At 41.9% G+C, this 27,681-nt stretch overlaps 1 protein-coding gene across 5 annotated transcripts in view; it reads left to right on the top strand.

Moving 5' to 3' along the window:
- The window catches only part of COG7 (component of oligomeric golgi complex 7), an 88,242-nt gene that overhangs the window by 26,778 nt on the left and 33,783 nt on the right, over positions 1 to 27,681 (top strand). For all 5 annotated transcript variants that reach the window (XR_002787888.2, XM_003418900.4, XM_023558834.2 and 2 more), the window contains exons 7-12: positions 615 to 813; positions 8,156 to 8,283; positions 9,424 to 9,578; positions 18,417 to 18,533; positions 22,569 to 22,634; positions 26,674 to 26,860. Coding sequence is in view for 4 of the 5 variants with exons in the window: in XM_003418900.4 (XP_003418948.1) it covers positions 615 to 813; positions 8,156 to 8,283; positions 9,424 to 9,578; positions 18,417 to 18,533; positions 22,569 to 22,634; positions 26,674 to 26,860 (852 nt within the window). In the remaining variant the exon portion in view is untranslated. The remainder of the gene's footprint in view (positions 1 to 614; positions 814 to 8,155; positions 8,284 to 9,423; positions 9,579 to 18,416; positions 18,534 to 22,568; positions 22,635 to 26,673; positions 26,861 to 27,681) is intronic.

Below are 27,681 nucleotides of genomic sequence, written 5' to 3'. Positions count from 1 at the left end.
AGTATTAAAAAAAAAGAATGAAAGATCCATCTTGACTGAAGAGCTGTGTCAAGAGGAGAGGTAGGTTCGAGGTAGGTGCAGGCCAGTCTGAGAAGGTACTTAAAGGCCCTTCTAACTCTGAGTCAGTGAATTGCTCTTCTTTAGTTCTGTTTCATTCCCCACCTCCCAGCCCCCAAACTCTGCTCTGTCATCTCACCCTTCTCCCTAGCCGATTTTTGGTGACCATTAAATACCACATGAAAGCCTTTGGTAGATTTGAAAATAGCTAGGCCCTTGGGGCCAGTGGTAGACAGGAAATAGCCAGTTGTTTGGACAAGTTGTAAGCCTTGCCACTTTGAGTGTGTTCACGTTTGCAGTGAGGACAACTTTAAGTTTGTAGCTCATGACTAGAATACTTTTCGGATATCGGGGGATTTCCTTGAACGATTCAGGAGACTGTGTCTTTTTTTTTTTTTAAATAGTATTTTATTGTGATTTTGGTGAAAGTTTACACAGTAAATGAAGTTCCTATTTGACAGTTTCTTTACAAACTGTTCAGTGACAGAGTTTGTCTTTAGAAGCTGTGCTCCTCTTTGGTACCTTGTGCTAACGCGGAGACCTCTCTCCCACTGCAGGTTTTCAAGAATCCCCATGAGGTGGTGACAGTGCTGCTGATTCAGACCCTGGGGGCCTTGGTGCCCTCGCTGCCCATCTGCCTCAGCTCAGCCGTGGAGAGGGCGGGGCCCGAGATGGAGCTCACTAAACTGCTGGAGTTCTATGACACTACCGCCCACTTTGCCAAGGGCTTGGAGATGGCACTGCTCTCCCACCTACGTAAACATTCCTTCCTCCTGGCTCTCTAGCTTGTCTTTACTTGCCCTCTTTGAGGCTTGTAGGTTCTGGGTTTGTTTGCCTTTTCAGGTGACTGATTTTACAGAAATGCAATGGATCGGTGTTTTCTTCCTCAACAGATATCGGAGCCTTGTCCTTGAAAGCATTGCCATTACGGAAGTAGTTGTTGTTTAATATGTTTACCTAGAACCAGTGCTGCCTCTGTGCTTTGCACGCTCGGGGAAGTGATGGGCACTTCTATAGGGGCTTAGAGAGTGAGCAGGCTTACCAGTGAGGCAAATAGACATTAGTGGTAACCCACTGGCAGCAGGTTACGCTGCGAGAGTAGTGTTCTCCTCCTTTCAAGTCATCATAAAGGCTTAGACAGTTCAACCCTAGAAGTAAGTGTAAGCGCAGAAGTAGGTGAAAGGAGCCTTTTGAAGGGGCAACAGCAAGTTTTTCAGGGCAGGGGAGGTGCGCTAGGATGAAAGATATAAAGAGAATGGGCTTCCCTCAGATGTCGTCTGAGAGCGAAGCACTCCTTACTGTCATTTGGGTGAACAATGTGTGGTGTGTTCCATTTTCCCAGTTGCTTCCCCATATCTGCTAAAAAGCATCATGCATTTTTAAGTAACACAGACCTTGTGACGCATGCTGCTGTCAAATCAGGAAATCAGGAAGGCCTTGTTCTGCCGTTTGGCTGGTGTGTGTCACTAACTCGGTGTATTTAATAGTTACACGCTTTAATTACATTTGGGTATAATTGCCTGGACATTCCAGGGAGTGTTTACTGTTCGGGTTCCTGATGATTCATGCAGTGGTTCGGCACACTCTCTCGTCAGGCCTTGTTGTGGGAGAGGCACAGTGGTTGTGGGAAGCTTCCAGAGGCCAGAATGCCATTGTCACAATGGTTCAAGGGTGTTAAGGCCAGAATGCCATTGTCACAATGGTTCAAGGGTGTTAAGGCCATGCATCCTGCTGGAGCAGAGTAGAATGAAGCTGGGGCAAGGAATAGGTTGCATTCCTCCGACTGCTGATGGACATTATTGAAGAAAAGAGAGCCGCCCCCTCAAGGATCAGATAGAGAAATGTATTGTTAGTCAGCCATGGGGGTATAGATTTTTAATGATTCCACTTGAAGTTTTTAAAAAGAGATTTTTTTTTTTTTTAATTTAGAAAGTACTTTGGAAAATACACCTCAAGAAGTAAAAATTAAAAAGAGAGTTAAAATATCCATAATTTCATCACTCAGAGCCACTGTCAACATTTTGTTACTTTTTCTTCCAGTAGTTCAAACATAAATACACATTTTTCACAAATACATATGCATATTTAAAAATGTTGGGCCTATACAGTTTTATATACTCAATATAGTGAACGTTTTCTAATGTCACTAAATGTTTTTCTAAAATAGGATTTTTGGCAGCCACTTTATAACTGTGGTTTACTATCTTTTTTTTTTTAACCACCGTTATAAATAAGGAAACCTTGGTGGCGTAGTGGTTAAGAGCTATGGCTGCTAACCAAAAGGTCAGCAGTTCAAATCTACCAGGTGCTCCCTGGAAGCTGTATGGGGCACTTCTGCTCTCTCCTATAGGGTCGCCATGAGTTGGAATGGACTCAACAGTAATGGGTTAGATTATAAATAAGACTATTATGAACAATCTTACACATTAATTTTTGAGCCAAACTATTTATTCCTTAGGATAAATTTCAAAATTGGAAATTCTTGGAAATGAACATTTTAAAGATTTTTGTCGTAAAGATTTTTGTCATACCTTGCCCTTTAGAAAGTTTCTTCCTGTTTTTGTGCCTGTCAATGTTGTTGTTAGTTCCCACCCTTGGCATTTCCCCTTGCCGTCACCAGCTCTAGGCTCTATGTTTTTTCTCGAAATTTTCCAGATTCTTAGACAATTAGTGATGTATCATTTTATTTCTTTGATTAATAACAAGTTTGAAAGATATAAAAATAATTTTTTTTTTCTCTTTTGAATTGCTTATTCTCTTGCCTGTTCTGTTTGGGAACTTATTGATTTCCAATTAATTTATAAGTAATTTATTTAAAATATATAACTGTCTTTTTACCTATATCATAAAAAGCAACAAAAGTGCATGCTATAAAAATTTAGGATAGAGAAGTAGATAGCCCAAAATGAAAGAAATAACTGGATAGAAATAACCACTTAAAAAATTGGTTGTATTTTTTCAAAAGATCCTTATATAGTAAGGATTTCCCCCCCATTGTTTATCAGATGTCACAGATGTATTTTCTAGGTTCTATCCGCCAGGCGCTCCTTGGAAACTCAATGGGGCAGTTCTACTCTGTCCTATAGGGTCGCTATGAGTCAGAATCGACTCGATGGCACTGGGTGGGGGTTATCTTGCCTTTACGATTTTCTGTTATTTTAATAGTTGATACATGCGCATGGTACAATTCAGAAGACATAAAAGATTATGCAGTGAAAAGTAAAAATTTAAAACAGTTTAATTTGACATTATAAGTGATAAACAGTATGCGTTCATTTTAGAAAAATCTAGAAAATACAAGAAAGGAGGAAAATCACCTTCAACCTACCATCCAGTAATAACATTTTTGATTCTGGACATAATATCCAGATTTGTCTGTGTGTGTGTGTATGCATGCACTTAAATGTATTTTTAATAGAATGTTGTATTACCGTTACCACACCCAAGAAATTTAATATTAATTCAGTGTTATCATCTAATATTCAATCCATATTCGAATTTCCCCCGTTTTTCCACAGATGTTTCTAGTAGCTGCTTCTTCACCTACCCTCCCATCCCGATCCAATCAATATATATACATTGCATTTGGTTATCATGCCTCTTTAATCTCTTTTAGTCTAAAAAAATCATCTCATCTTTTGTCTTTTATGACATTGATATGTTTGAAGAATACAGGGTAATTTTGTTATAGAATGTCCCCAACCCAACAGTCTCAAATTGTCTGATGGCTTCCTTGTGATTGGATTAGATTGCACGTTTTTGAGAAGGATAATACTATACTGATGATGACGTGTACTTTCTCATTGCATCCCATCAGGAGACACAGAATCTCCAGTCCCCGGTGATGGGTTAGATTAATCACTTGGTTAATGTTGTGTCTGCCAGATTGTTCCATTGTAAAGTTGCCTTTGTAACTAATGAGTAACAAGTATATTCCCCAAGAAACATGTACCCAGTTATTTTAGCATCCATCGATAATCCAGACCTGAATACATTTTGCATTGTTGACCATAAGATAGTCTACATTTGTTGACTGGCATTCCTTTATAAAGAAGAGCTTTCCCTTTCTCTCTCTATATAATATCACTGTGAACTCATGGATTTTTTTCATTTAATGTGTTATGGTCCATTATTGTCATTCATTTTGATGCTCAAATTATTTCAAATTTGGTCAGTGGGCACCCTGTATGGTTGGCTCCTATATCTCTCTGACACATCCCTAGCAGTCTATGAGTGCTTCCTTCCTATTTTGGCACAAAATCTTCCAGGAACATCTTGTACTTTCCTGTCATATGGACCTGAAAAAAGTCACTCTTCCAAGGAATCCTGGTTTCTTCTAGTGGGACTTGGTAGTTAGAAACCAACTTACAGGCACTAGAGTGCTCATTGTTGCTGGGGTGTTATTACATCTGGGCCTTTTTTGTGGACAGAGGTAGGACATGCATATTTAAAAGATTGCCCGTTTATACTGATACTTCCAAATAAAATCTAACACCACCAGATTTTTATCACTTGCCATTCTGATTTGTTTTTCCCTTCTATAGTGAGACTCCTGGTTCCCAACAGTGTGTGTGTGTGTCTTTTATATATATGTACAATTTTTTCATGACTGTATTGTGGATAGGTCAAAATGTATTTAACTGATTTATTCATTTAACTAAAAGTGGGCTAGTTCTGGGGTATTGGATGCTGAGGATGCAATGCTGAGCAAAACCAGACATAGTCCTTGCTCTCATATGACATATTCTAGTGAGAGATAATCAAATAACTTCACTGATAAATGTGTAGTTATAAAGTGAGATAAGTACTTTGAAGAAAAGCAAAATGGTTCTAGGAGAGTATATAAACAAAGAAAGATGATGGAGACTGGTGGGCTTGAGCTGAGCGAGTACTAAAGGAGGAGTTGTTATTAGTCACCACTGAATCGGCTGTGACCCATGGCCACACTGTGCACAACAGAACAAAGCATTGTCTGGTCCTGCTCCATCTTCACAATTATTGGTGTGTTCTAGTCCATTGTTGTGGCTACTGTGTATTTTGAGTGTCTTCCAATCTAGGGGCCTCATCTTCCAGCAGTATATTGGACAATATTCTGTTGTGACCCATAGTGTTTTTTTTTCCTCTCCCATAGGGTTTTCATTAACTAGTTTTTGGAAATAGATGGCCAGGCTTTTCTTCCTAGTCTGTATTAGTCTGAAAGCACCTCTAAAATGTGTCCGTGGGTAACAGTGCTGGTATTTGAAATACCAGTGGCATAGCTTCTAGCATCATAGCAATATGCAAGCCACCACGTTACAACAAACGGTGGTGGAGAAGAGGAGTAGGAGGAGCTAACTAGATGAAGAGGGATAGGAAAGAACAAGGCTCTTCTAGGCAGAAGAATTCACGTATGACCAGAGGGAAAATGGTGCTTTTGAGGAACTGAGAGGAGGCTGGAGGCTAGGGTGAGAGTTAAGAAAGATGAGGCTATAGAAGTAATAATAAAAATAGCTGGCATTTATTGAGAGTTTACCACATGCTAGACATATAATAATTTACCCAGCCTGACCACAGTATTACCCTATTTTGTAGTGATTGTCACTGCTTTTAAGTTGGAGCCCAAAATCTTTTCCATAGCCTGCAAGGCCCTACATGGTCTGACTTCAGGAGGCTAGAGCGGGTAATAGTTATTAGTAAAATTGATGCCATTATTACCTCCATTTTATAGTTGAGGAAACTGAGGCATAGAAAGGTTAATCATTCACACACAATCATTTAACTAGGAAGTAGAGCTTTGATCGAAGAGCCTTCACTCTCAAGTGTTACCCTCTCTAGCCTCCTCAGATCAGACCATGTGGGGCTTTGTAGGCTATGGAAAAGATTTTGGGCTCTAACTTATGAGCAGTGACAATTACTACAAGGTAGGGCAATATTGTGGTTAGATTTCTGTTTGTGGAATATTTTTCTAGCTTCCATTTGGAAGATGGATTGGAGGAGGCCATAAAGATGTGAGATCAGCAAGTAGGCTATTGTGTTTACCTATCCTCTGTTGGGAGGTATAAGGCTGTTTCTAGAACTTTGTGATTGCAAGCAATGATTTTGTAAACATCCTTGTATACAGAGTGTTATCTCTGCATAGTTATTAATTTCTTTGGAATAGTTCTTAGAAGTTGAATTACTGTGTCATAGAATATGTACATTAAAATGTTTGGTACAAACCATTTTTTAAATTTTGATGTATTTGAATATGGAAACTTCTGGGATGCCTAATGTGTGGAGTATCCTATTCCTATAAAGTCCTAGGAAGACTGGAGATGGAAAATGTTCTTCATGGGGAAACTTTTCCCCATGGCAGTTCTTGAACCTGATCCTGATGAGAGTTATCACTTTAAGAAATTCTTTTTAAATAATATTTTATTGTGCTTTTTTTTTTGGGTGGAGATTTACCCAGCAATTTAGGTTCCCATTCAACAGTTGCTACACAGTTGTTTAGTGACTGGTTAAATTCTTTACAATATGTGAACATTCTCATTATTTCCATTTTGGTTGTTCTGTTTCCATTAATCTAGTTTCCCTGCCCACTTACATTCTCATCTTTGTTTTAAAGTAATTGTCGACTGTTTTGGTCTCATAGAGGTGATTTTTTAAAGGAGCACAGTACTTACAGGTGATGTTCATCATTTTTTGAGCCAATTTGTTATTTAGCTAAAAGGTGACCTCAGGGGTTAGTTTTTGTTTATTTTTTTTTTTATTGTGCTTTAGATGAAGGTTTACAGAGCTAACTAGTTCCTCATTAAACAACTAATACACATACTGTTTTGTGACATTGGTTGCCAACCCCATGATCTGTCAACACTCTCCCCTTCTCGACCTCGAGTTCCCCATTACCAGCTTTCCTGTCCCTTCCTGCCTTCTTGTCCTTGCCCCTGGGCTGATGTACCCATTTAGTCTCATTTTGTTTTATGGGCCTGTCCAATCTTTGGCTGAATGGTGAACCTCAGGAGTAACTTCATTACTTAGCTATAAGCGTGTCTGGGGGTCGTACTCTTGGGGTTTCTCCAGTCTCTGTCAGACCAGTAAGTGTGGTCATTTTTTTTCTTTTTTTTTTGGTGAGTTAATATTTTGTTCTACATTTTTCTCCAGCTTTGTCTGAGACCCTTTGTTGTGATCCCTTTTGGAGCAGTCCATGGTGGTAGCTTGGCACTGTCTAGCTGTGCTGGACTCAGTCAGGTGGAGACTGTGGTAGTGGTGGTCCATTGGTTCTTTGGACTAACCTTTCCCTTGTGTCTTTGGTTTTGTTCATCCCCCCTTGCTCCAAATGGGGTCAGTCCAGTGGAATATCTTAGATGGCCGCTCACAAGCTTTTAAGATCCCAGGGGTTAGTTTTGATTAAGGGTTTGAAGAGTATCTTAGGCAAAATAGTCTTGTGTCCTACAGTCTCCACCAGTCCAGTAGGTCTGAGTTTTTGTTTTGAGGAATTTGAGGTTCTGTTGTACATTTTTCTCACATTCTATCAGGGTCCATCTGTTGTGGCCCTGATTAGAATGGTTGGTAATGGTAGCCAGGCACTATCTAGTTCTTCTGGTCTCAGGGTAGATGACGCTGTGGTCTAGTGCTGCTGTAACAGAAATACCACAAGTAAATGGCTTTAACAAACGGAAATTTATTTTCTCATAGTTTGGGAGGCTAGAAGTCCGAGTTTGGGGTGCTGGCTCTAGGGGAAGGCTTTTTTTCTCTGTCGACTCTGGAGGAAGGTCCTTGGTCTCTTCCGAGCTTCCACTCCTGGGCAGCCTTCATGTGGCTTGGCATCTCTCTTCCTCAGTCTCTGCTCTGCTCCCTTGTTTAATCTCTCAAGAGATTGACTCAAGATACACCCTACACTAATCCTGCCTCATTAATATAACAAATATGACCCATTCCCAAATGGGGTTATAACCAGAGACATAGAGGTTAAGATTTACAACACATGTTTTGCAGGGGGACATAATTCAGTCCTAACAAAATGTAGTGACCCCTAGTGATGAAGCACAAGACAAGTTCTGGTAGAGTACCTCTCTTGTTTTCCAGCACTTAGTTTAAGGTCGTTTGTTCATTGTTTTCAATTTCTGATTTCCTAAAGATGAGCACAACTTGGTGAAAGTTACGGAGCTGGTGGACGCAGTGTATGGTCCGTACAGGCCCTACCAGCTGAAGTATGGGGACATGGAAGAGAGCCACCTCCTCATCCAGATCAGTGCCGTGCCGCTGGTATGTCATCGTGCTGCCAGTGGCCCTTTAGGTTTATTCTCTGTTTGCCACTGTTGAGGCCACGTCTGACAAAGGGTTGGGGGTGGGATGCACTGGAGAAGGTGTGAGGTGGGATCAGATGTGAAAAAATGGGATCAGATGTGCAGAAAGTAGGCTCAAGGTGCCTTCATAGGCTCTTCAACCCAAATGAAAAATGAGATCACAGAAATGCTGTCAATTTTCTGTTTAAAATCCTCCAAAAAAGTCTGGTAGAAAGAGAGGATTAAATCGTTGGGAGATAAATTGATTATCTCCCTTGGTTTAGCTAATTTCTTATTAGCGTGGGCTTTTTTTTTTCCCTGAAGGAAGATACGTAGGTGGGCACAGATGCTTAGCATTCCTGGACAGTGCTGTAAGGGCAGGTTGGCTGGGAGAGAGGAATACAGGTCACCAGGGGGGAATAGAGGTCATTTCAATTTCATATATATTGTTTTCAAGTCATCTAAGGAGCCCTGGTGGTGCAGTGGTTAAGAGCTCTGCTGCTCACCAAAAGGCTGGCAGTTTTAATCCGTCAGCCGGTCCTTGGAAACCCCATGGGGTAGTTCTACTCTGTCCTGCAGGGTCACTTTAAGTTGGAATTGACTCGACGGCAATGGATTTGGTTTAGTTTTTTTTTTTTAAGATCCTCTTATATGAGGTGAATTGACCTTGAAGAACTGATTTTTTAGGGATGTACCTAGAAAGTCTGTACCGCCTCAGTTACATTCTTGCCCCTTAAGGAGGCCTTTTCCTTCCAGTACAGTCTCTGGGAGTGTCTCATACGGAGAATTTGATTCCTTACATGAGAGCAAAAGGGAGAGATGTCATCTTAATAATCACAGAAAAAGAGGAAAGAAATGAGAAATATAATTTGAATTAGACATTTGACTGTGCTCTTCTGCTAGAAGTTAAATTCTGCATTCTCACCGGTCTCTTAGACTGTCCTCCCCTGGCTCAGGCTCTCTGAGAGCTGTCGCGGTTTGGGGACTGTAGTTCTGTTTCTGCCATCTTTATTAAGTGATTTTAACTCATGGAGGCTCGGAGGTCCCCCCACCTTGATATTATCTATTCAGGCCTTCTCGAGTCTGATGCGGCTTTTGTTTGTCTGTGTTTGCTGACCAGGAGCACGGGGAAGTAATTGACTGTGTCCAAGAGCTGAGCCACTCTGTGAACAAGCTGTTTGGTCTGGCGTCCACAGCCATTGACAGGTGCATCAGATTCACCAACGGCCTGGGGACCTGTGGCCTGCTGACAGCCCTGAAATCTCTCTTTGCCAAGTAAGGCCGCGGGGAGTGGGATAGGGCCCACCGATTGGAGGGCAGTTTGGCAGTATTTACCCAATTAAAAATAAAAACATGTGTTCTGTGTTCTGCCATGAACCTGGACAGACACTTGCACCTGAGCCCATGAAGGCACGCTCAAGGATGTTAATTATTGTGTTGTTCGTAATGGTGAAACAATTTGAAGCCATTGAAATGTCCATCAGTTAGACAATGGCTAAATAAGATCGGCTATATTCAAATGAGGGGACCCTATGCAGCAGTATTATTAGTATTAATTACTGTATTTTTACACAAATTACATGCACCTTCTACATTTGTTTGCCAACCAAGCACCCCACTGACGGGTATTTTTACAAGCACCATTATGCCAATTCTTTTTTTCACGTTACTGTAAAAAAATTAGCATAGCGTGCTGACAAAAATACCTTGTGGGGAAGGGCATGGTTGGCAAACAAACATAGAAGGTGCACGTTATTTATGTAGAGATACTGTATATCTACACATATCAACGTGAATAGATCTCAAAAACATATTGCTGAGTGAAAAAAAACAAGTTGCAGAATAATATATAGAGTCTAACACTTAGATAAGGAGTTCTGGTGTCATAGTGGAAACCCTGGTGGCATAGTGGTTAAGTGCTACAGCTGCCAACCTAAAGGCCGGTGGTTCAAATCCGCCAGGCGCTCCTTGGAAACTCTATGGGGCAGTTCTACTCTGTCCTATAGGGTCTCTTTGAGTCGGAATCGACTTGACGGCAATGGGTTTGGTTTGGTGTCACAGTGGTTAAGCCAAAAAGTCAGGGAGGGGTTCAAACCCACCAGCGCTCTGTGGGAGAAAGATGTGGCAGTTTACTTCCATAAAGATTTATAGCCTTTGAAGCCCTATGGGGCAATTCTACTCTGTCCTATGGGATCACTATGAGTTGGATTAAATTCCGTGGCAAGTTTAGTTTTTTTTAAAAACTGGTCATGTTTTCAGTAGCAGCGTTCAGCAAACTTTTTCTGCAAAGGGCCAGATAATAAATGCTTTAGGTTTTGTGGGCCCATATGGTCTCTGTGGCAATTACTCAACTCTGCCTTTATAACATGAAAGCAGCCTTAGGCAATACATGAGTAAATGGGCGTGGCTGTGTTACAATAAAACTTTATTTACAAAAACACCAGTGGTGACCCCTACCCTAGATTACTTTTTTAATACTTTAAAATGCATTATATATCCCTATAAAATAGGGGTAGGCAAACTACAGTTCACGAGCCAGATCTGGCCTGCCATCTGTTTTTATAAATAAAGTTTTATTGGAATGCAGCCACGCCCATTCATTTACCTATTGTCTGTGGCTCCTTTTGCACCATGAAGGCAGAGTTGAGTAGTTGTGACATAGATCTTATAACCCATAAGTCTTAAATATTTACCATCTGGCCTTTTGCAGAAAAAGTTTGCTGAACACTGATGTGGAAGGTTAGGTTACAGATTCAAAGCACTGATTATCTTTGAGGAGATAGAAAAGGACAGGGTTTGGGGATGGTGGTCATAGAGGATTTAGCTTTGTAATTTTTAATTTTTTTTCTTTCTGTTTTATAATTTTTTTTAAAGACGCATATGTTCATATATTTCTTGTGTAATTAAAAATATAAGTGAAAAAGCAATATAAACATACTGGTCATTGTTTGTTGCCATCGAGCTGATTCTGACTCACGGCGACTTCACATGTGCAGAGTAGAACTACTCCGTGAGCTCTGCTTATGTAAGTGGAAGGAACTGGTCACAAAAGACCACATATTGTATGATTCCGTGTATATGAAATGTCCAGAATAGGCAAATAGATAGAGACAGAAATGAGATGAGTGGTTGCATGGGACTGGATAGGAGAAGTTGTGAGGAGATGGGTTTCTTTTCAGGGTGATAAAAATGTTTTACAATTGAATGTGGTGATGGTTGTACGAGTCTGTGAATATACTAAAAACCATTGGATTGTGCACTTTAAATGGTGAATTGTATGGCATGTGAAATTGTATCACAATAAAACTGTTATAAAAAAAAGAAAGAAGGGGGAACTAAAGGTAGGTTTAGTAAGGAAAAGAGGCAAGCAAGCAAGTAATATCTGACTGGATTCCCTGGCCTGTGTAACTGAGGTATAAAGGCCCTCAGGAGGATATATGCCCCACTATCTGGTTTATGGACAAATACATTCTTACGCTCTCCAGGAGACCTTCCTTTGATAGCTTGTTCCAGAATGAAGTTGCCCTGAGTCTTGATAAATTCCTTTTATTGAACTGAATGCCCTTTTGCTGTGGTACGTTTAGAGAGCTCTTGTCATTCCAGAAATACTGAGAACGTCCCTGTGGGCCCTGAGTTTCCCTAAGGCCCTTGGACCCAGTGTTCTCAGGCACTCAGTCACCGAAGGCCGTAGGCAGCAGCATCTCACCAAGGGAGGTGTGGGCATGAAGGACTGCCCTGTTCACAGGCAGAGGTGTATCCAGATGAGCCCAGATGTGTTCCTGTAAAAAGAAACATCAGTGACAAGTTTAATCAAATAAAATACTGCCTCTTTCTCTCGCTGCCACCAACCAGGCTTTTGTGGGTGGAAATAATTTTTTTGTTTGTTTTTTTTTGAGATCTAGAAATATTATTACAAAATAATGAAATGAATGCTTCGGAAGTAAGTCATAAAAATACAAAAAGTATAAGAAAGTGCAAGCCTTCTGCATCACCTGTGCACTTAGGTTTGTTCCTCAGAAGTAACCAGTTTTGGACATTCCGGTTTCAGTCTCCTAATGCTTCCCTCCAGACTTTAAACAAGATTTTTTTTTTTTAAATCAGCTTTAAATATTGTCTCTTGACTCTGCGCTGTGCAAGGTGAGCAACTGAGCTTACTTAAGCACGGTTTCTTTCTCTTGTTCCCTGCTTCTCCCAGCTCATGTTAGTTATATTTTTACTTTTTTTTTTTTTTAGTTAAGGAATATGCTGTGTTGATATAATCTACAAGGAAATAGAAATTATACCAGACTAGAATACACAAATACATACTTTTTTTTTCTCCTATCTCCTCATGCACACATGATCCACTTCAGAGACCACTGATGTAGAAGACAGTATTAGACTAAGACTCAGGAGACTGGGTTCTATTCCTGCTCTGTTGCCTTCACCAAGTAATTTCTTATTTCTGGGTCTCTGTTTATTTTTATTTATTTATTAAGAATTTTATTTTATTGTTGAGAATATACACAGTAGAACATACACCAATTCAGCAGTTTCTACATGTGCAATTCAGTGACATTGATTACATTCTTTGAGTTGTGCAATCATTCTCAACCCTCTTTTTCTAAGTTGTTCTTTCATTATTACCATTAACTTGCTGCCCCCTAAGAATCTTATCTAATCTTTTGAGTTGCTGTTGTCAGTTTGATCCCATATAGATTACTCTTAAAAGAGAAAAATACTCAAGGCAGACGTTCTTTACTAGTTAAAACCAAACTATTGTTTGGTTTTAGGAAGACTTCAGGGGATATTTTTGGTTTCGGGTTTAAAGATTATCTCAGGGCAATAGTTTTGGTGGTTCTTCCAGCCTCAGTGGCTCAGGAGAGTCCGGATTCCATGAGAATTTGAAATTCTGTGCTGCATTTTCCCCCTCTTGATCAGGATTCTTCTATAGACTTATATCAATATGTTCTGTAATGGTAGACAGGTACCATCCAGTTCTTCTGGTCTCATGGCAAAGGAAGCAGTTGTTCATGGAGGGAATTAGCTACATATTCCATTTCTTCCTCCTATCCCTGATTCTCCTCCTTCCTCTGTTGCACCAGGTGAATAGAGACCAATCGTTGTGCTATGGATAGCTGCTTGCAAGCTTTTAAAACCCCAGGCACTATACAGCAAACTAGGAGGTAGACCAGAAGCACTAAAGATGTTATTAGGCCAGTTAACCAGGATTTCCCATGAACCCATGACCCTAAACCTCCAGACCAAGGAACCAAATCCCATGAGGTATTTGTTTATACATAAGCAGCCTCAGCAGCTACTCTTTTTTTCTTAATATATAAATATACATATATTTATAAATATATCTGTTACACAACTTTTGCCAATTCAGTGTTTTACAAGTGTACAGCTTTATTCACAGCAATTACATTAATTGGCTGTGCAAGTACCCTTACTCAATGTGATTCCTCCATTACCATAAACCGAAACTCAGTACTCCACAAGCAATGACCCCCTCTCCCCTTTTTCCCCTCCTTCCCGCCCCTGGTAACCACTAAGAAACTTTGTCCTGTATACATTTGCCTGTTCTTGTCTTTTTATATAAGTGTGATCATACAATATTTGTCTTTCTGTGATTGGCTTATTTCACTCAGCGTAATGTCTTCGTGCTCCATCCATATTGTAGCATGTATCAAGATACTTCTGACTTTTCTGGATGGTTATTTTGATACTTCATTTTTAAACATAGTACATATCTACAGGAAAAATTCAAGCTGTACAAAAGTATATATGATGAAAGCAAGTCTCCTCTAAGGAAGATTTTCAAGTTATTGAAATGACTGATGCTTATAAAACTAGTGAGGGAAATCACCGTGAAGGTAATTTGAGCAGGGTTGAAATGGAACACTGTTCAGTAGTGGGGAGGGGTTGGGGAACGGCATCAAGGAATGCAGAGGTAGGAAGGATGGAACACACATGGGAGGCAGAAGTAGATTGACCTAACACAAAGTAGGGTGGAACCGTAGAATATAGCAGCCAACCAGGTGGTTAGAGAACTAGGGGCCTTAAAGTTATGATGGGAGAGTGGTTTCTAGAGTTGGACCAACTTACTAGTTGGGACTTTGGGCAGGTTAGTGCTCCTTTCTGAGTCTTCGTGCCTTTTCTTTGAGTAAACTGGAGATGGTGTCTCTTTTCCACAGTGGTCGAGAATATTAAATGAAAGCAGGCCATGAAAGCTCTGAGCACGGTGACTCTCGCGTGGTCCAAAGAAACCAAACCAAACTCGTTGCCATCGTCAAGTCAATTCCAACTCATAGAGACTGTATAGGATACAGTAGAACTGCCCCTCAGGGTTTCCTAGGCTGGAACTCTTTATGGAAGCAGACTGCCGCATCTTTCTCCTGCAGAGCGGCTCATGCGCTCAAACTGCCAGCCTTTTGGTTAGCAGCTGAGCACTTCACCACTGCGCTACCAGGGCTCCTTTCTCACATGGTAGACACTTGGAAATGTCTATTGTGAGAGAGAATTGGAGGATCCTGGGATAAAAGCGACGTGATAAAAGTCACACTTTCTTATGAGGTTTCGTGGTAGGTCCATTTGGAATCCTGAAGTGAAGGATAATGGAATATAACAAGCATTTGCATACAGCTGTGCCTGGGAACCCTGGCTAGAAAAAACTGGCCCTCCCGCCATCTTGGGACCTCTGTTCCCTGAGCTTCTGCAGTACACGTGGATTGTTGGATAGCATGTTCTCCTTATACATACTTGTAATAGTTGCAGGATGGCAGCACAGTTTTTCAACCTCTTACAGCTAAAGCACAGTTAGGTACTCCAACATTCCCCTGTCAGTGTGTCCTTGAGGCCCAGCCTCCTTCTCCTCCCAGGGCTAAGTCTCCAAGAAAGCAGCCCACCTCTCTTGGTGTGAGGGAAAGGTGCTGTTGAAATTTTGGTTTCATAGTTTTGAACTTGAGAGCCTTAAGGACTTTGTAAAGGGAGCAGCAGTATCATTTGTAGTTAATGGAGTGGTCTGAACAGCTTCTTCCACTTGCTTCTTTGAGTGGCCTTCCTCTCCACAATTCACACTTACCCTTCAGGGCCACGTCCTGGGTCATCACATTCCATCTTCCTCACTTATAACTCCTGGCTTGGGAAGGGAGAGGGATAGGGCTTCTTGCGATGCACACAGATGTCATAGGTATTCAGGGGGCCTCTTGGCTTTCAGAGAATATGGCCCCCCTCTTAGTCCTCTTCACCAGGGACACACACTCAGCCTCCCAAGGACATGCACTTTTGTTTGTTCATATCCCAAGAACTCTACATTCTTAAAAGACAATACCATCCCACATCAGCATTCATTTTATACTTGTCAGAGAATTTGTATGTCTATTACTTCATCTGTTTAATTTTATCCTCACAACAACACTGTGAGGCAATATAGAAGACATCACTAACTGTATTTCAAAGTTGAGGAAACTGAGGCCCAAAGACATCTAGGTACTTGCCCAAGGCTGCAGTGCAAGTCTTTCATTCATTAAGGAACTATTTCTGGGTGTCTGCTTCATGCCCAGCTCTGTGCTAAGTCCTGGGGATGCAATTATGAGCTACACAGGCACAGTCCTATTGTCCCAGAGCTTATAGTCTGCCAGTGGCAAATAATAGTAAACAAATATATTAACTAAGCTATTTATAGTCACATCGGGTGCTATGAAAGAAAAGTACGTGGTGTACAATGAGAGCAAACACCACAGTCTGGGTGAGGGAGGGTCGTCTGACTCTGAATCCCATTTCATGCTCCTGTGCCATTAAAGCTAGGCTCTTGCCTGCCATGGAATTTGGCTGTTTAATCTGAATCCAGGGGCTTAGAATGCTGCATGTAAACGAGCTGAACAGAAGATTTCAAAGGGCAGCTCAAGAAGACAAAGTAAATTATTATAGTAAAATGTGCAAAGACCTGGAGTTAGAAAACCTAAAGGGAAGAACACGCTTGGCATTTCTCAGGCTAAAAGAACTGAAGAAAAATTCAAGCCTCGAGTTGCAATATTGAATGATTCTGTGAGCAAAATGTTGAACAACGCAGGAAGCATCAAAGGGAATGGAAGAAATACGCAGAGTTGCTGTACCAAAAAGAATTGGTCGACGTTCAACCATTTCAGGAGGTAGCATATAATCAAGAACCCCTGGTACTGAAGGAAGAAGTCCAAACTGCCCTGAAGGCATTGGCGAAAAACAAGGCTCCAGGAATTGATGGAATACCAGTAGAGATGTTTCAACAAATGGTTGCAACCTGGAAGCGTTCACTTGTCTATGCCAAGAAATTTGGAAGACAGCTACCTGGCCAACTAACTGGAAGAGGTCCATATTTGTGCCCATCCCAAAGAAAGGTGATCCAACAGAATGTGGAAATTAATTGAACAATATCATTAATACTACATGCAAATGAAATTTTGCTGAAAATAATTCAAAATTGGTTGCAACAATACATCGACAGGGAACTGCCAGAAATTCAAGCTGGATTCAGAAGAGGACGTGGAACGAGGGATAGCATTGCTTATGTCAGATGGATCCTGGCTGAAAGCAGAGAATACCAGAAAGATGTTTGCTGGTGTTTTATCGACTATACTACACAAAGGCATTTGACTGTGTAGATCATAACAAGTTATGGATAACATTGTGAAATGGGAATTCCACAGCACTCAATTGTACTCATGAGGAACTTGTACATAGACTAAGAGGCAGTTGTTTGAACAGAACAAGGGAATACTGTACGGTTTAAAATCAGAAACGGTGTGTGTCTGGATTGTATCCTTTCACTGTACTTATTCAATCTGTATGCTGAACAAATAATCTCTGAGAAGCCTGACTATATGAAGAAGAATGCGGCACCAAAATTGGAGGAAGACTCATTAACAACCTGTGATATGCAGATGACATACAACCTTGCTTGCTGAAAGTGTAGAGGGCTTGAAGCACTTACTGATGAAGATCAAAGACTACAGCCTTCAGTATGGATTACGCTTCAACATAAAGAAAACAAAAATCCTCACCACTGGACCAGTGAGCAACATCATGATAAACGGAGAAAAGATTGAAGTTGTCAAGGATTTAATTTTACTTGGATCCACAATCAACATCCATGGAAGCAGCAGTCAGGAAAACAAAGGACATATTGCATTGGGCAAATCTGCTGCAGAGGACCTCTCTCAAGTGTTAAAACGCAAAGATGTCTCTTTGAGGACTGAGGTGTACCTGACCCAAGCCATGGTATTTTCAATCACCTCATATGCGTTTGAAAGTTGGGCAATGAATAAGGAAGACTGAAGAAGAATTGATGCCTTTGAATTATGGTGTTGATGAAGAATATTGAAAATACCATGGGCTGCCAGAAGAATGAACACACCTGTCTTGGAAGAAGTACACCCAGAATATTCCTTAGAAGTGAGAATGGCGTACTTTGGACATTATCAGAAGGGACCAATCCCTGGAGAAGGACATCATGCTTGGTGATGTAGAGGGTCAGCGAAAAAGAGGAAGACCCTCAACAAGATAGATTGATAACAGTGGCTGCAGGAATGGGCTCAAACATAGCAATGATTGTGAAGATGGTGCAGGACCGGGCAGTGTTTCGTTCTGTTGTACATAGGGTCACTATGAGTCGGAACTGACTCCATGCCACCTAACAACAGAATGCTGCAAAAGTATCCTGAATGTCAGTGAACTGCTTTACAGTATCCAGTGTGACAGTTGGGTATTATTGTGAGACTGTGATGTTTTAAAATAGCTCTTCAAACCAGCTTCCAAAGAATGCATTTATTAGGATGAGGGGGAATTTACCAGCGTCATCTCTCACCGTACCAGTCACCAGAGTCAACTTAGTGGCTATGTCTTCCTGTTCATCTTGTGCATCTCTCTCAAAGCTGCTCTGCCAGGTGAAAGAGACAGTCTTGCCAGACAGAGAAGGATCATTTTGTGGCCAGAAGTTTACAAGTAGTTTCACTTCTCGGTAAGAGCCTCTAAAGACACTCTCAAGGTTATTATTAGCAGTTTGTCCAAAGTTGTATGATTCCAGGTGCCTTTAGATTTGAGGAGTTTATGATGACATCCCTGTTTTCTTTTTTTTTTTTTCTTACCCCATAGGTATGTGTCTGATTTCACCAATACCCTCCAGTCTATACGCAAGAAGTGCAAGCTGGATGAAATTCCTCCCAACTCCCTTTTTCACGAAGACTGGACAGCTTTTCAGAACTCCATTAGGTAAAGTGGAGGTTGTAGTTTAAGCCTGTACCTAATGTAGTAAGCATAAACATGCATTACATAGTATAAAAAAATAACGTGTTTAGAAGGGGTTCACTTTTTTTTTTTCAGTGCTTTTTTAAATTAAAATTTTTTTTTTTATTGTGCTAAAGTATATATAATGAAATTTTCCACTGCCACGATTTTCACGTGTACAACTTGGCGGCATTAATTACATTCACCTTGTTGAGCAACCATCACCAATGTCTATTTCCAAAACATTTTCATCACCCCAAACAGAAACTCAGTACCTATTAAGCAATAACATTCCATGATTTGAAAAAAATAAATCATAGAATTGGATTTGGCTTTTCATAACATGCTGCCAAATGACCTTCTAGAAAGGACTTTGCCGAGGGACAGTCTCCCCCTCAGTGCCTGTGAATGCCTGGTTTTCCATTTTTTTTGAAGCAGATACTCTAGACTCTAAAAACAGACCAATAAACCCAAAGCCAGACCAAACCAAGCAACACCAAAAAGACCCTTGTAGTTCTTAAAATATTTTTAGAAGCTTAAAAAGAAAATTATGGATGACTCTTCTTCTTTGGTGACTTAAATGTTTTATATTTGGTTTGAGATTTTTTTTCCCCTCAGCCTCATGGTTTTTACAGACCTAAAATGACGTAGAGCTTACCTTTTAGAGAACGCACAGCTGATTGGATCCTGTTTCTGGGTTTAAGAACCGTAGTACTAAATGGTAAGCTACCTTAGATGGCCTTCAAAGGGCAATGAAAATGTTGACCGTACCAGCTGCCTGTTGATGGCCAGACTCGGAAGTAGCCAGTGTAACCTGTGGGCATATAGGTTGCCCCAACCCCAGTGCCCAGAGGGAGTGTCATTGGCAGTGGTCTGAGAAGATTTGGGCCTAGATACATCCAGCTGGGGAGTGGAGACTGCCTGTAGATGGATCTGACCTTTGGACATGTTTTGTGTGCATTAGTTGCCAACATTTAAAAACCAGACTTAATTTAACATGAAAATCCAAGTTTCTAACATCAACTAAAAAAACTGGAAGTTCTGGCAACACTAGGCCTGCATTCGCACAAGGCTGTAATCCACGGGTAGCTGAGGTTCCTTTGGACTGGGCATGTGTTCTCTGCTGTACTATGGTTCTGCCAGCTCCCAAGTGGCCTAACAAGTATACTATTAAACCAAAAACCCAACCTGTTGCCACTGAGTCCAGTTCGACTCATGGCAACCCCATGCATATTACAGAGTACAACCGCTCCTTAGGGTTTTCTTGGCTGTAATCTTTATGCAAGCAGATTGCCAGGCCTTTCTTTTTTTCATGGCACCACTGGGTTCAAACTGTCAACCTTTAGGTTAGTAGTCAAGTGCAAACCACTTGCACTACCGAGGGGACCTTACTATTCTATTAGGCTGAAATGAAAAAACAGTCTAGAAATTTTTTTTCCTTAATACCACTAGTAATTTTCTATGTGGATGTACATTCTAAAGAGAGCAGCTGCTCCTGCTTCACCCACTTTCTTTCTTGCCTGACCCCGGGCCTAGGTGACATGTGCGGGTACCCGTGAAACGTTAGGTCTAAACATGGTGGCCCATGCCGGAGCAGATCCAGACCCTCTGAAGATCGTCTTTAGTCAGGGCAGATCCAGAACCTCCCAGGATCATTTTGGATTATCTCTTCTTTAGTCCAATTAGCCTGGACTTTTTAAAAATAGTATTTTATTGTGTTTAAAGTGAAAGTTTACAAAGCAAATTAGGTATCCATTTAACAGTTGTTCAGGGACCCTGAAAAGTTGTTCAGGAAACCCTGGTGGCACAGTGGTTAAGTGCTAAGGCTGCTAACCAAAGGGTCAGCAGTTCAAATCCGCCAGGCAGTCCTTGGAAACTCTCTGGGGCAGTTCTACTCTGTCCTATAGGGTTGCTGTGAGTCAAAATCAACTCAACAGCACTGGATTTGGTTTGATTTTGGTCTTCAGTGACATTGGTTACATTTTTCACAATGTGTCAGCATTCTCATTATTTCCATTCTGGTTGCTCCATTTCCGGTAATCTAGTTTCCCTGCCCCTTACCTTCTCATCTTTGCTTTAGAGTAATTATTGTCCATTTGGTCTCATATAGATGATTTGTTAAAGGAGTGCAGCACTCACAGGCGATATGCTTTATTTTATCAGTCAGTCTGTTATTTAGCTAAAAGGTGACCTCAAGGGATAGTTTTGATTTAAGGTTTAAAGAATGTCTCAGGGCAAGTCCTCTAGCCTCAACTGGTCCAATTAGTCTGGACTTTTTAAGAATTTGAGTTCTGTTCCACATTTTTCTCCCATTCTATCAGGATGCATGTATTGTGGCCCTGATTAGAACAGTTGGTAGTGGGAGCTGGGCACCATCTAGTTCTTCTGGTCTCAGGGTAGATGATTCTGTGGTTCCTGTAGACTGTTAGCCCTGTAGACTTATTTCTTCTCTGATTCTTTGGTTTCCTTCTTTCTCTTTTGCTCTAGACGAGTAGAGACTAATTGTTGTATTTTACATGGCCACTCACAAGATTTTAAGATCCTAGACACTACTCACCAAACTAGGATGTAGAACATAAACTTTGTGAACTACATTACACTAATTGATTGAATTGCCCCATGAGATTATGGTCCTAAGCCTTCAAACGCAGAAAACCAATCTTGTAAGGTATTTGGTTATGTCTCAGAAGTATCCATAACTGTGCCCCCTCTGTACTTTATTTTATATATATATACACACACACATATACACATATATACATACATACATACATAATACACATACATACATATATATGTGTATATATATATATATGGAAACCCTGGTGGTGTAGCTGTTAAGTGCTGAGGCTGCTAACCAAAGGGCTGGATGTTCGAATCTGCCAGGCGCTCCTTGGAAGCTGTATGGGGCAGTTCTACTCTGTCCTATAGGGTCGCTGTGAGTCGGAATCGACTCGATGGCACTGGGTTTTTGGTTTTTTATATATATATATATGTGTATATATATGTATATATGCATGTATACACATAAATGTATATAAATATACATGTAAATACATCAATATATGCACACATACATACACATATATACCTACTTATATACGTATGTGCATGCATACATACGTCTGTGACCACACATGTAATTTTTGATTGTTGTTGCAGACTTCTGTTATTATTATTTTTTGATGAAATTTTATGTTCTAGATGTTAACTATATCCCTTTTCATCTGCGGTGCGTTGGTATATAGGAAAATATTATGTACAAGGTTGTTCTGTTGAACCTGAAGAGAGTGGAATATTTTACTTTCTCATAAACCTTTCTTATGATGGAATGCCTAGATACCTTGGTGATGATAGGTGGTTTTAGAGAAAGTTAAAAGTTAACTAGATTTAAGATGTTTTTAATCCCTGGATTTGTCCTGACATTATGAGTTTGGTGTTGAAGGACTCAGTAGCTGGAGTTTGAGACTAGGCATAAAATTACTTAAAAATCAAAGGGTATTAAATACAGATATGATGGTCATTCAGGCTTGTCTCTGAGCAACAATGGATTAATTTTCATCTGCCTTTCATGGGATCAGAGAGAAATACTTCTTGTATCAAAAGTTTTCTCATTTATGCCTTGCAAATAACAGGCATCTAACTTATTAAATAATAAATTTTTATTATTAAATTTTTAGATACCGAGGATTTACAACCCATTTTCTCAAGGATAAAGCCCAGAAGTACCTCAGCATTTTGGAAATGTGCAATTTTTTGAGATCGCACGGATAGAGTTATGATTCATCCCAGAGAAACCTGGGACCTAGAGGATGTTAGAAGGGACTAGCATTTACTTAGGACATTAATTACTAATGAATGGAACTTCTCAGGCAGGCCATCAAATGGTTAACTGCGTTCCCAGAAACCAGCACCGCCAAAAAGGAGTGAATAGTTGTAATCTTTATGAACAAGACAATGTCCTGTAAATGTTGGCATTCCAGATACTTCGGTTTGAAGTGCTTTTTTTGTTTTATTTAGGATAATAGCCACCTGTGGAGAGCTCTTGCGTCAGTGTGGGGACTTCGAGCAGCAGCTAGCAAACAGGTAGGAGAAAGGGCTGTCATGGTGTCCCCAAGGTTCTTAGCTGGGGAGGAACTTGATACAGTATACATCACAGACGGCATATGGTCAAACCTGACAGCCACGGGGCCTGAGGACAGTCTGTACCTAGATACAAGTTGTCATGATTGTCATCATTAAACATTTATTGAGCACCAAAAAGGGCAAGGCTCCATTCGACTTGGCAGTGGTCACACGTAATTTTGATTAGATATGGAGGTTTCAGCCTAACCAAGGAAACGGTACATGCTGTCTCCAAATTATGAATGGGCTGGGTTCTGGTGGCTTATTTGTAAGTTAGCTGTTGGGACTAAGAATAAATTTCCCCATAGAAACCAATGTTACAAGTGGTAGTTAAGTCCCCTGGGCCAGCCTACAGAATCGGGACTAACTCAGCCAACCTGCCTTTTGGGTTCTGGAGCAGAATTCTGTGCTGCCAAAGGGAGTGTGTGTCAGAGGAGAATTTCTGGAGTCTGCCATAGGAAAAGTCCATTCTACCCCCTTTCTCTATTCTGATACCTGCCAGGGCCTGTCTTGCCAGGGCCTTTACATTGCTCTGAGATGGCCCCATTCAGACTTGGACTTTTATACTTCCACGTTTAAAAACAATAATACATTACTATTCTGAAGCTTGCCTTTTTACTTATACTTTCACCATATTTCAGACATCTTTCCATATCAGGGCGTACAGATTTTCCTTGACCTTTTAATGAAGGCAGGTAGTATGTCCTAAAGGGTAAGGAAAGACCTGGTTAGGAGGGTGCATGGGGAGCCTCTCGAGCTGCATTTTGCAGCCCAGAGAGGTTGATGGCCGGGCCCAAGCTGTGGTGCAAGATACCAGACCGGGCATATCTACGGGAGCCTCTTTAAGAGGTGACCTCATCCTGGAAGCAGTGAGCCTAGAGCAAGTAAAGAGCCACAGTCACCATCTGTGTTCCCATCAGGGAGGCCACACGGTGTGTGGCAGGGCCTGTAAAGCTTATCTTATCTCATGACCAATCTCACCTGCAGAACCCAGACTCTTACCAAGGCCCGCTCCCACGGGTGGCAGAGGCAGCAGCTTGAAACGCTCCAGACTGTGCTTTAGTGACAAGAGTGTTGTTGGCTTTCAGGCTCTGAACATGACCTCCTTGCAGATGGGATCATTTTGTAACTTATGGGCTGAGTTGGGTGTCACTTGAGGGATTTCTCTTGGATGAGATATAGGGAGATTGCTATGTCTCTTCTGTCCTTTCATGGTGTCGCCTGCTTATTTTTGGAACGGTGGTATTTTCCCCAGGATAAGATCTTAGTGGGATAAGCCAATGGGACAGTCAGGTTTAGGAATTGGATATATACTTACAAGTGCCCGTGGCTGAGGAGTGGGTCACAACTTTTTATGAAAAAGACACTGAATTAAGGAAATGGAATTGAAATGGTAGTCACTCCCTCCTCTGTACACACTTAACCGAATTCTCCTGGCACAACAGTGAGCATATTTGCCCTATAATTTCTGTGCTCACACATGGGGCTTCCCTGTTAACCCCTGAGCTTATTGAGTGCAGGGACTGTGTTTAACCATCTGATAGCCCCAAGACCTAGCTGAGAGCCCTTTATCATGAGAAAATGTTTCTCTGAGCAATAAAGAAATAAAAGTGTTTATTTCTTGGGTAAGGTTTAGTTCACAATACTAATAAATACACATAGAAGGAAATCAGATGCTAAGGATTGAATAATCTATCGGTGTCTGTGTGAATGAAGAGGTGGATAAGAAAAAGATGTCCTTAGTTCCTTAGGATTGGGGCTGTATTAACCTGATGTGTTAAAGTATGATCTTTAATACTTAAAGCATTCTCGATGTATCTACTTTTCCTCTACTCGGATGTCAGGCTGATGCTGTGAGGTCAGTTTGCCCCCAGCTGACTGAGCCTGGAACACATATTACAGTAACCCCGCAAAGGAGAGCTGACTTCCAGAGGGCAGAGACAAAAGCTCAGCTCAGCTCTCAGCTTTCCAGTTACCACACTCAGGGCCGCCTCTCATTCTATAAACAGTTGTCGAGCACCTGCCATGTGCCAGGCATTGTGCTAAAACCATCAAGTTGATTCCGACTCATAGTGACCCTATAGTTGTTGCCGTCGAGTCGATTCTGACTCATAGTGACCCTATAGGACAGAGTAGGACCACCCATAGGGTTTTCAAGGAGTGGTTGGTGGATTTCAACTACCGAACTTTTGGTTAGCAGCTGTAGCTCTTAACCACTGTGCCACCAGCACTCCAGGCACTGTGCCAGGGGCTGGGAATTCAGAGATGAAGAACATGTGGATTTTGTCTTCAGCATTTCACACACCGGTTGCCGTGGAATTGATTTGGTATGTCATATATGTCAGAATAAAACTGTGCTCCCCTGAGTTTTCAATGGCTGATTTTTCAGAAGCAGATTGCCAGGCCTTTCTTCCAAGACACCTCTGGATGGACTTGAACCTCCAATCTTTGGTTAGCAGCCAAAGGCACTATTGAGATAACATGTGATAAATGTCATAACAGAGGTGAGAGGCTCATGGGAGCAGAGGACTGAGAGCCTAGTGGGAGACATTAGAAAAGACCTCACAGAGGATAAGCCCCTGGGCCCAGTCCTTGAAGAAGTAAGAGCTTCCTGGTGCACGAAGGAAGGGGGAGCATCTCAGAGAGAGGGAGCAGTGTGAGCACAGCATGCCAGCGTGGCAGGCATGTGTGTAGGGGTGGCGGGCAGTTTGGCAGGAGTAGGAGGTAGTGTTTGAAGGACATGAAGTGGAGGGCCCTGAGTGCCATGCCTACATGTTTTTAGTTTTATCCTGGGCGTACTGAAGAATCATTGGGGGAAAAAGAAAAATTTGCCTTTTGGAAAGATCATTCTATTAATCCTCTGGAGGGCAGACTAAGTGGGCTGTGGAAGGACCGGAGGAAGGGAGACCAGTTGCAAGGCTACCATAAGTACAGACAAGCAGCAGTGACACCTTGAAATAAAGCTGTGGCAGTGATGGCCCCAACTGGACAGACAAAAGACCCAACCAAAACTCCCTGGCGGCTTAAACAACAGGAAAAACTGTAATTTGACCTTAATGGCAGAGGCAGGTGGCTACGTGTCAGCAGTGGCCCGTGAGGAAGCCCTGTCCCCCCAGGATTCGTTTGCCAAGCACACACACTCCTTGACAAACTCCAAAGAAGCAAGTGCAACCTCAAAACTGCTGTGTCCAACACAACTTTTTCCTAGGAAATTATGGTTAAGGAGGGGTCAGGACACGAGTCACATTTGGGAAAAATTAATCACACACACAGTTAAATGTGGAGAATGAATGGTAAAATAGGGTTAAGGAAAAAGAAAGGGGAAGGTCACCGCTCTTGGAGCCGGGGGAAGGCAGGCCGGCCTGCACCAGGTTGATTACTATATAGATCCCCCTCTAGGGTTTTTTCTCACTCAAAGAGGTTAGAAAGCTCAGCTTCTCTCAGTAGACCTCTCTGTAGCACCTGAACCACAAGAGTGAACTTTACAGTGCCAGGAAGCCAACACCATGCAGGCCCAGGGCATGGGATTGGGTGAGGCCTGTGGGTGAAGGGCATGCAGTGAGCAGCCATTCACCGTCCTCCGGGGGTCCGGGGTCTTGCTGCCCCGCGAGGAACGCTGGCGGCTCACCACAGTACTTGCCCGTCCAATCGGTGATGCTCATACATCAGAAAAAGGCCTCCATAGAAAGTGCACAGCAGTCGAGCTTGTAGTTAACTGAGGACTGCCCTTGTGTAGGTTGTGTGTCCATGTTAGGAAGATGGGGTATTCTAGTGGGGTGAATGTGAAATAGGAAATAAAACTCCCTGGGACCCTGTGCACCTGCGGTCCAGCTCATTTAGGAAAACAATGACATCTGCATTCCCTAATAAAACGGGTTTTAACTCAATCTGTCTCATGAGGATATCCTGGGATTTCGTATGAGGAGCAATCTGAATGCTCTCAGAAGAAAGCCGTATACCAGTGGCTAGGGGGCATAATGGTCAGCACTTTCGTTTGCAGGATTTTGTCCATAGCTGGGAAGTATCTCTCTGACTCATACTGCCCTCGGAGCCTGACCGGCTTTCAGGATAGCATCTTGACAGACAAGAAGAGCACTGCCAAGAATCCGTGGCAAGAATATAATTACCTTCAGAAAGATAACCCTGCTGAATATGCCAGTTTGATGGAAATACTTTATACCCTCAAGGTATGAGACCAGACTGATGGCACTCTTGCTAATGAAAGCTTTTCCCTTGTCCCTGGTCCAGGCTTTCAGGTTCTGGTGTGCCCTGCTGCCCCTTCTGTTTCTCCTTTATGTTGGGGTTTTAAGGAGCTAGTAGACAAAATTGAGTTGAAAACAATTGAGATATAGAGGTAGGAGCCGGGGAGATGGAGCTTTGTGACTGATAAAAGCTAGGTTGGTGAATGTGGCTTTAGATTGGCAGCCAAATGGGCTTGCTGTACTTCACTTGAGTTCAGCTGGTCAATGGGACAGGCAGACCTGGACAGCCTCTGCCCCCATGCAGGTACAGTCCCATTCTACTGAGGGCAAAGAGGGGATCAAAACCCATAAAGGAGGACCCCAACTCAGCAGCCAGAGAAGTCATCCCTCTTCCCTAGAGGAGGCGCGAGGGGTGGAGAGAGGCCCGGAGCATTGCTCAGCCCAGGGCACTGCTCAGCCAGGGACACGGCTCAGCCGGGGGCACTGCTCTAGTGCACATTCCCCCATATGGTAACATGAGGATGTGGGGATAAGTGTTCTGCCTTAGCCATTTCTTTGGTTCAAACTCTTAGTTCATCTACCATAAAGCTGCACTTGATTTTGAGCTTTGGACCCCTTTGGGTCCAGGGACAAGAGAACCTCCCACCAAATGGAACGGAGCCGCACAGCTTTTTATGAATGGCCCCAGGGTTATGTGGGGGCCCTAGGCATCCTTTTCAGAACTGTTCCCCTGCCTGCCTTCCCGATCTGGTTTCAGCCTCACTCTGTGGGTGACACTTAGTCAAAGGAGACACTGCCATCCCCGT

This window comes from Loxodonta africana, chromosome 12 (assembly GCF_030014295.1).
Source record: "Loxodonta africana isolate mLoxAfr1 chromosome 12, mLoxAfr1.hap2, whole genome shotgun sequence".
NCBI lineage: Eukaryota > Metazoa > Chordata > Mammalia > Proboscidea > Elephantidae > Loxodonta > Loxodonta africana.
The sequence above is the reverse complement of the archived record's forward strand: the minus strand, read 5'-3'. Positions and strand labels throughout refer to the sequence as shown.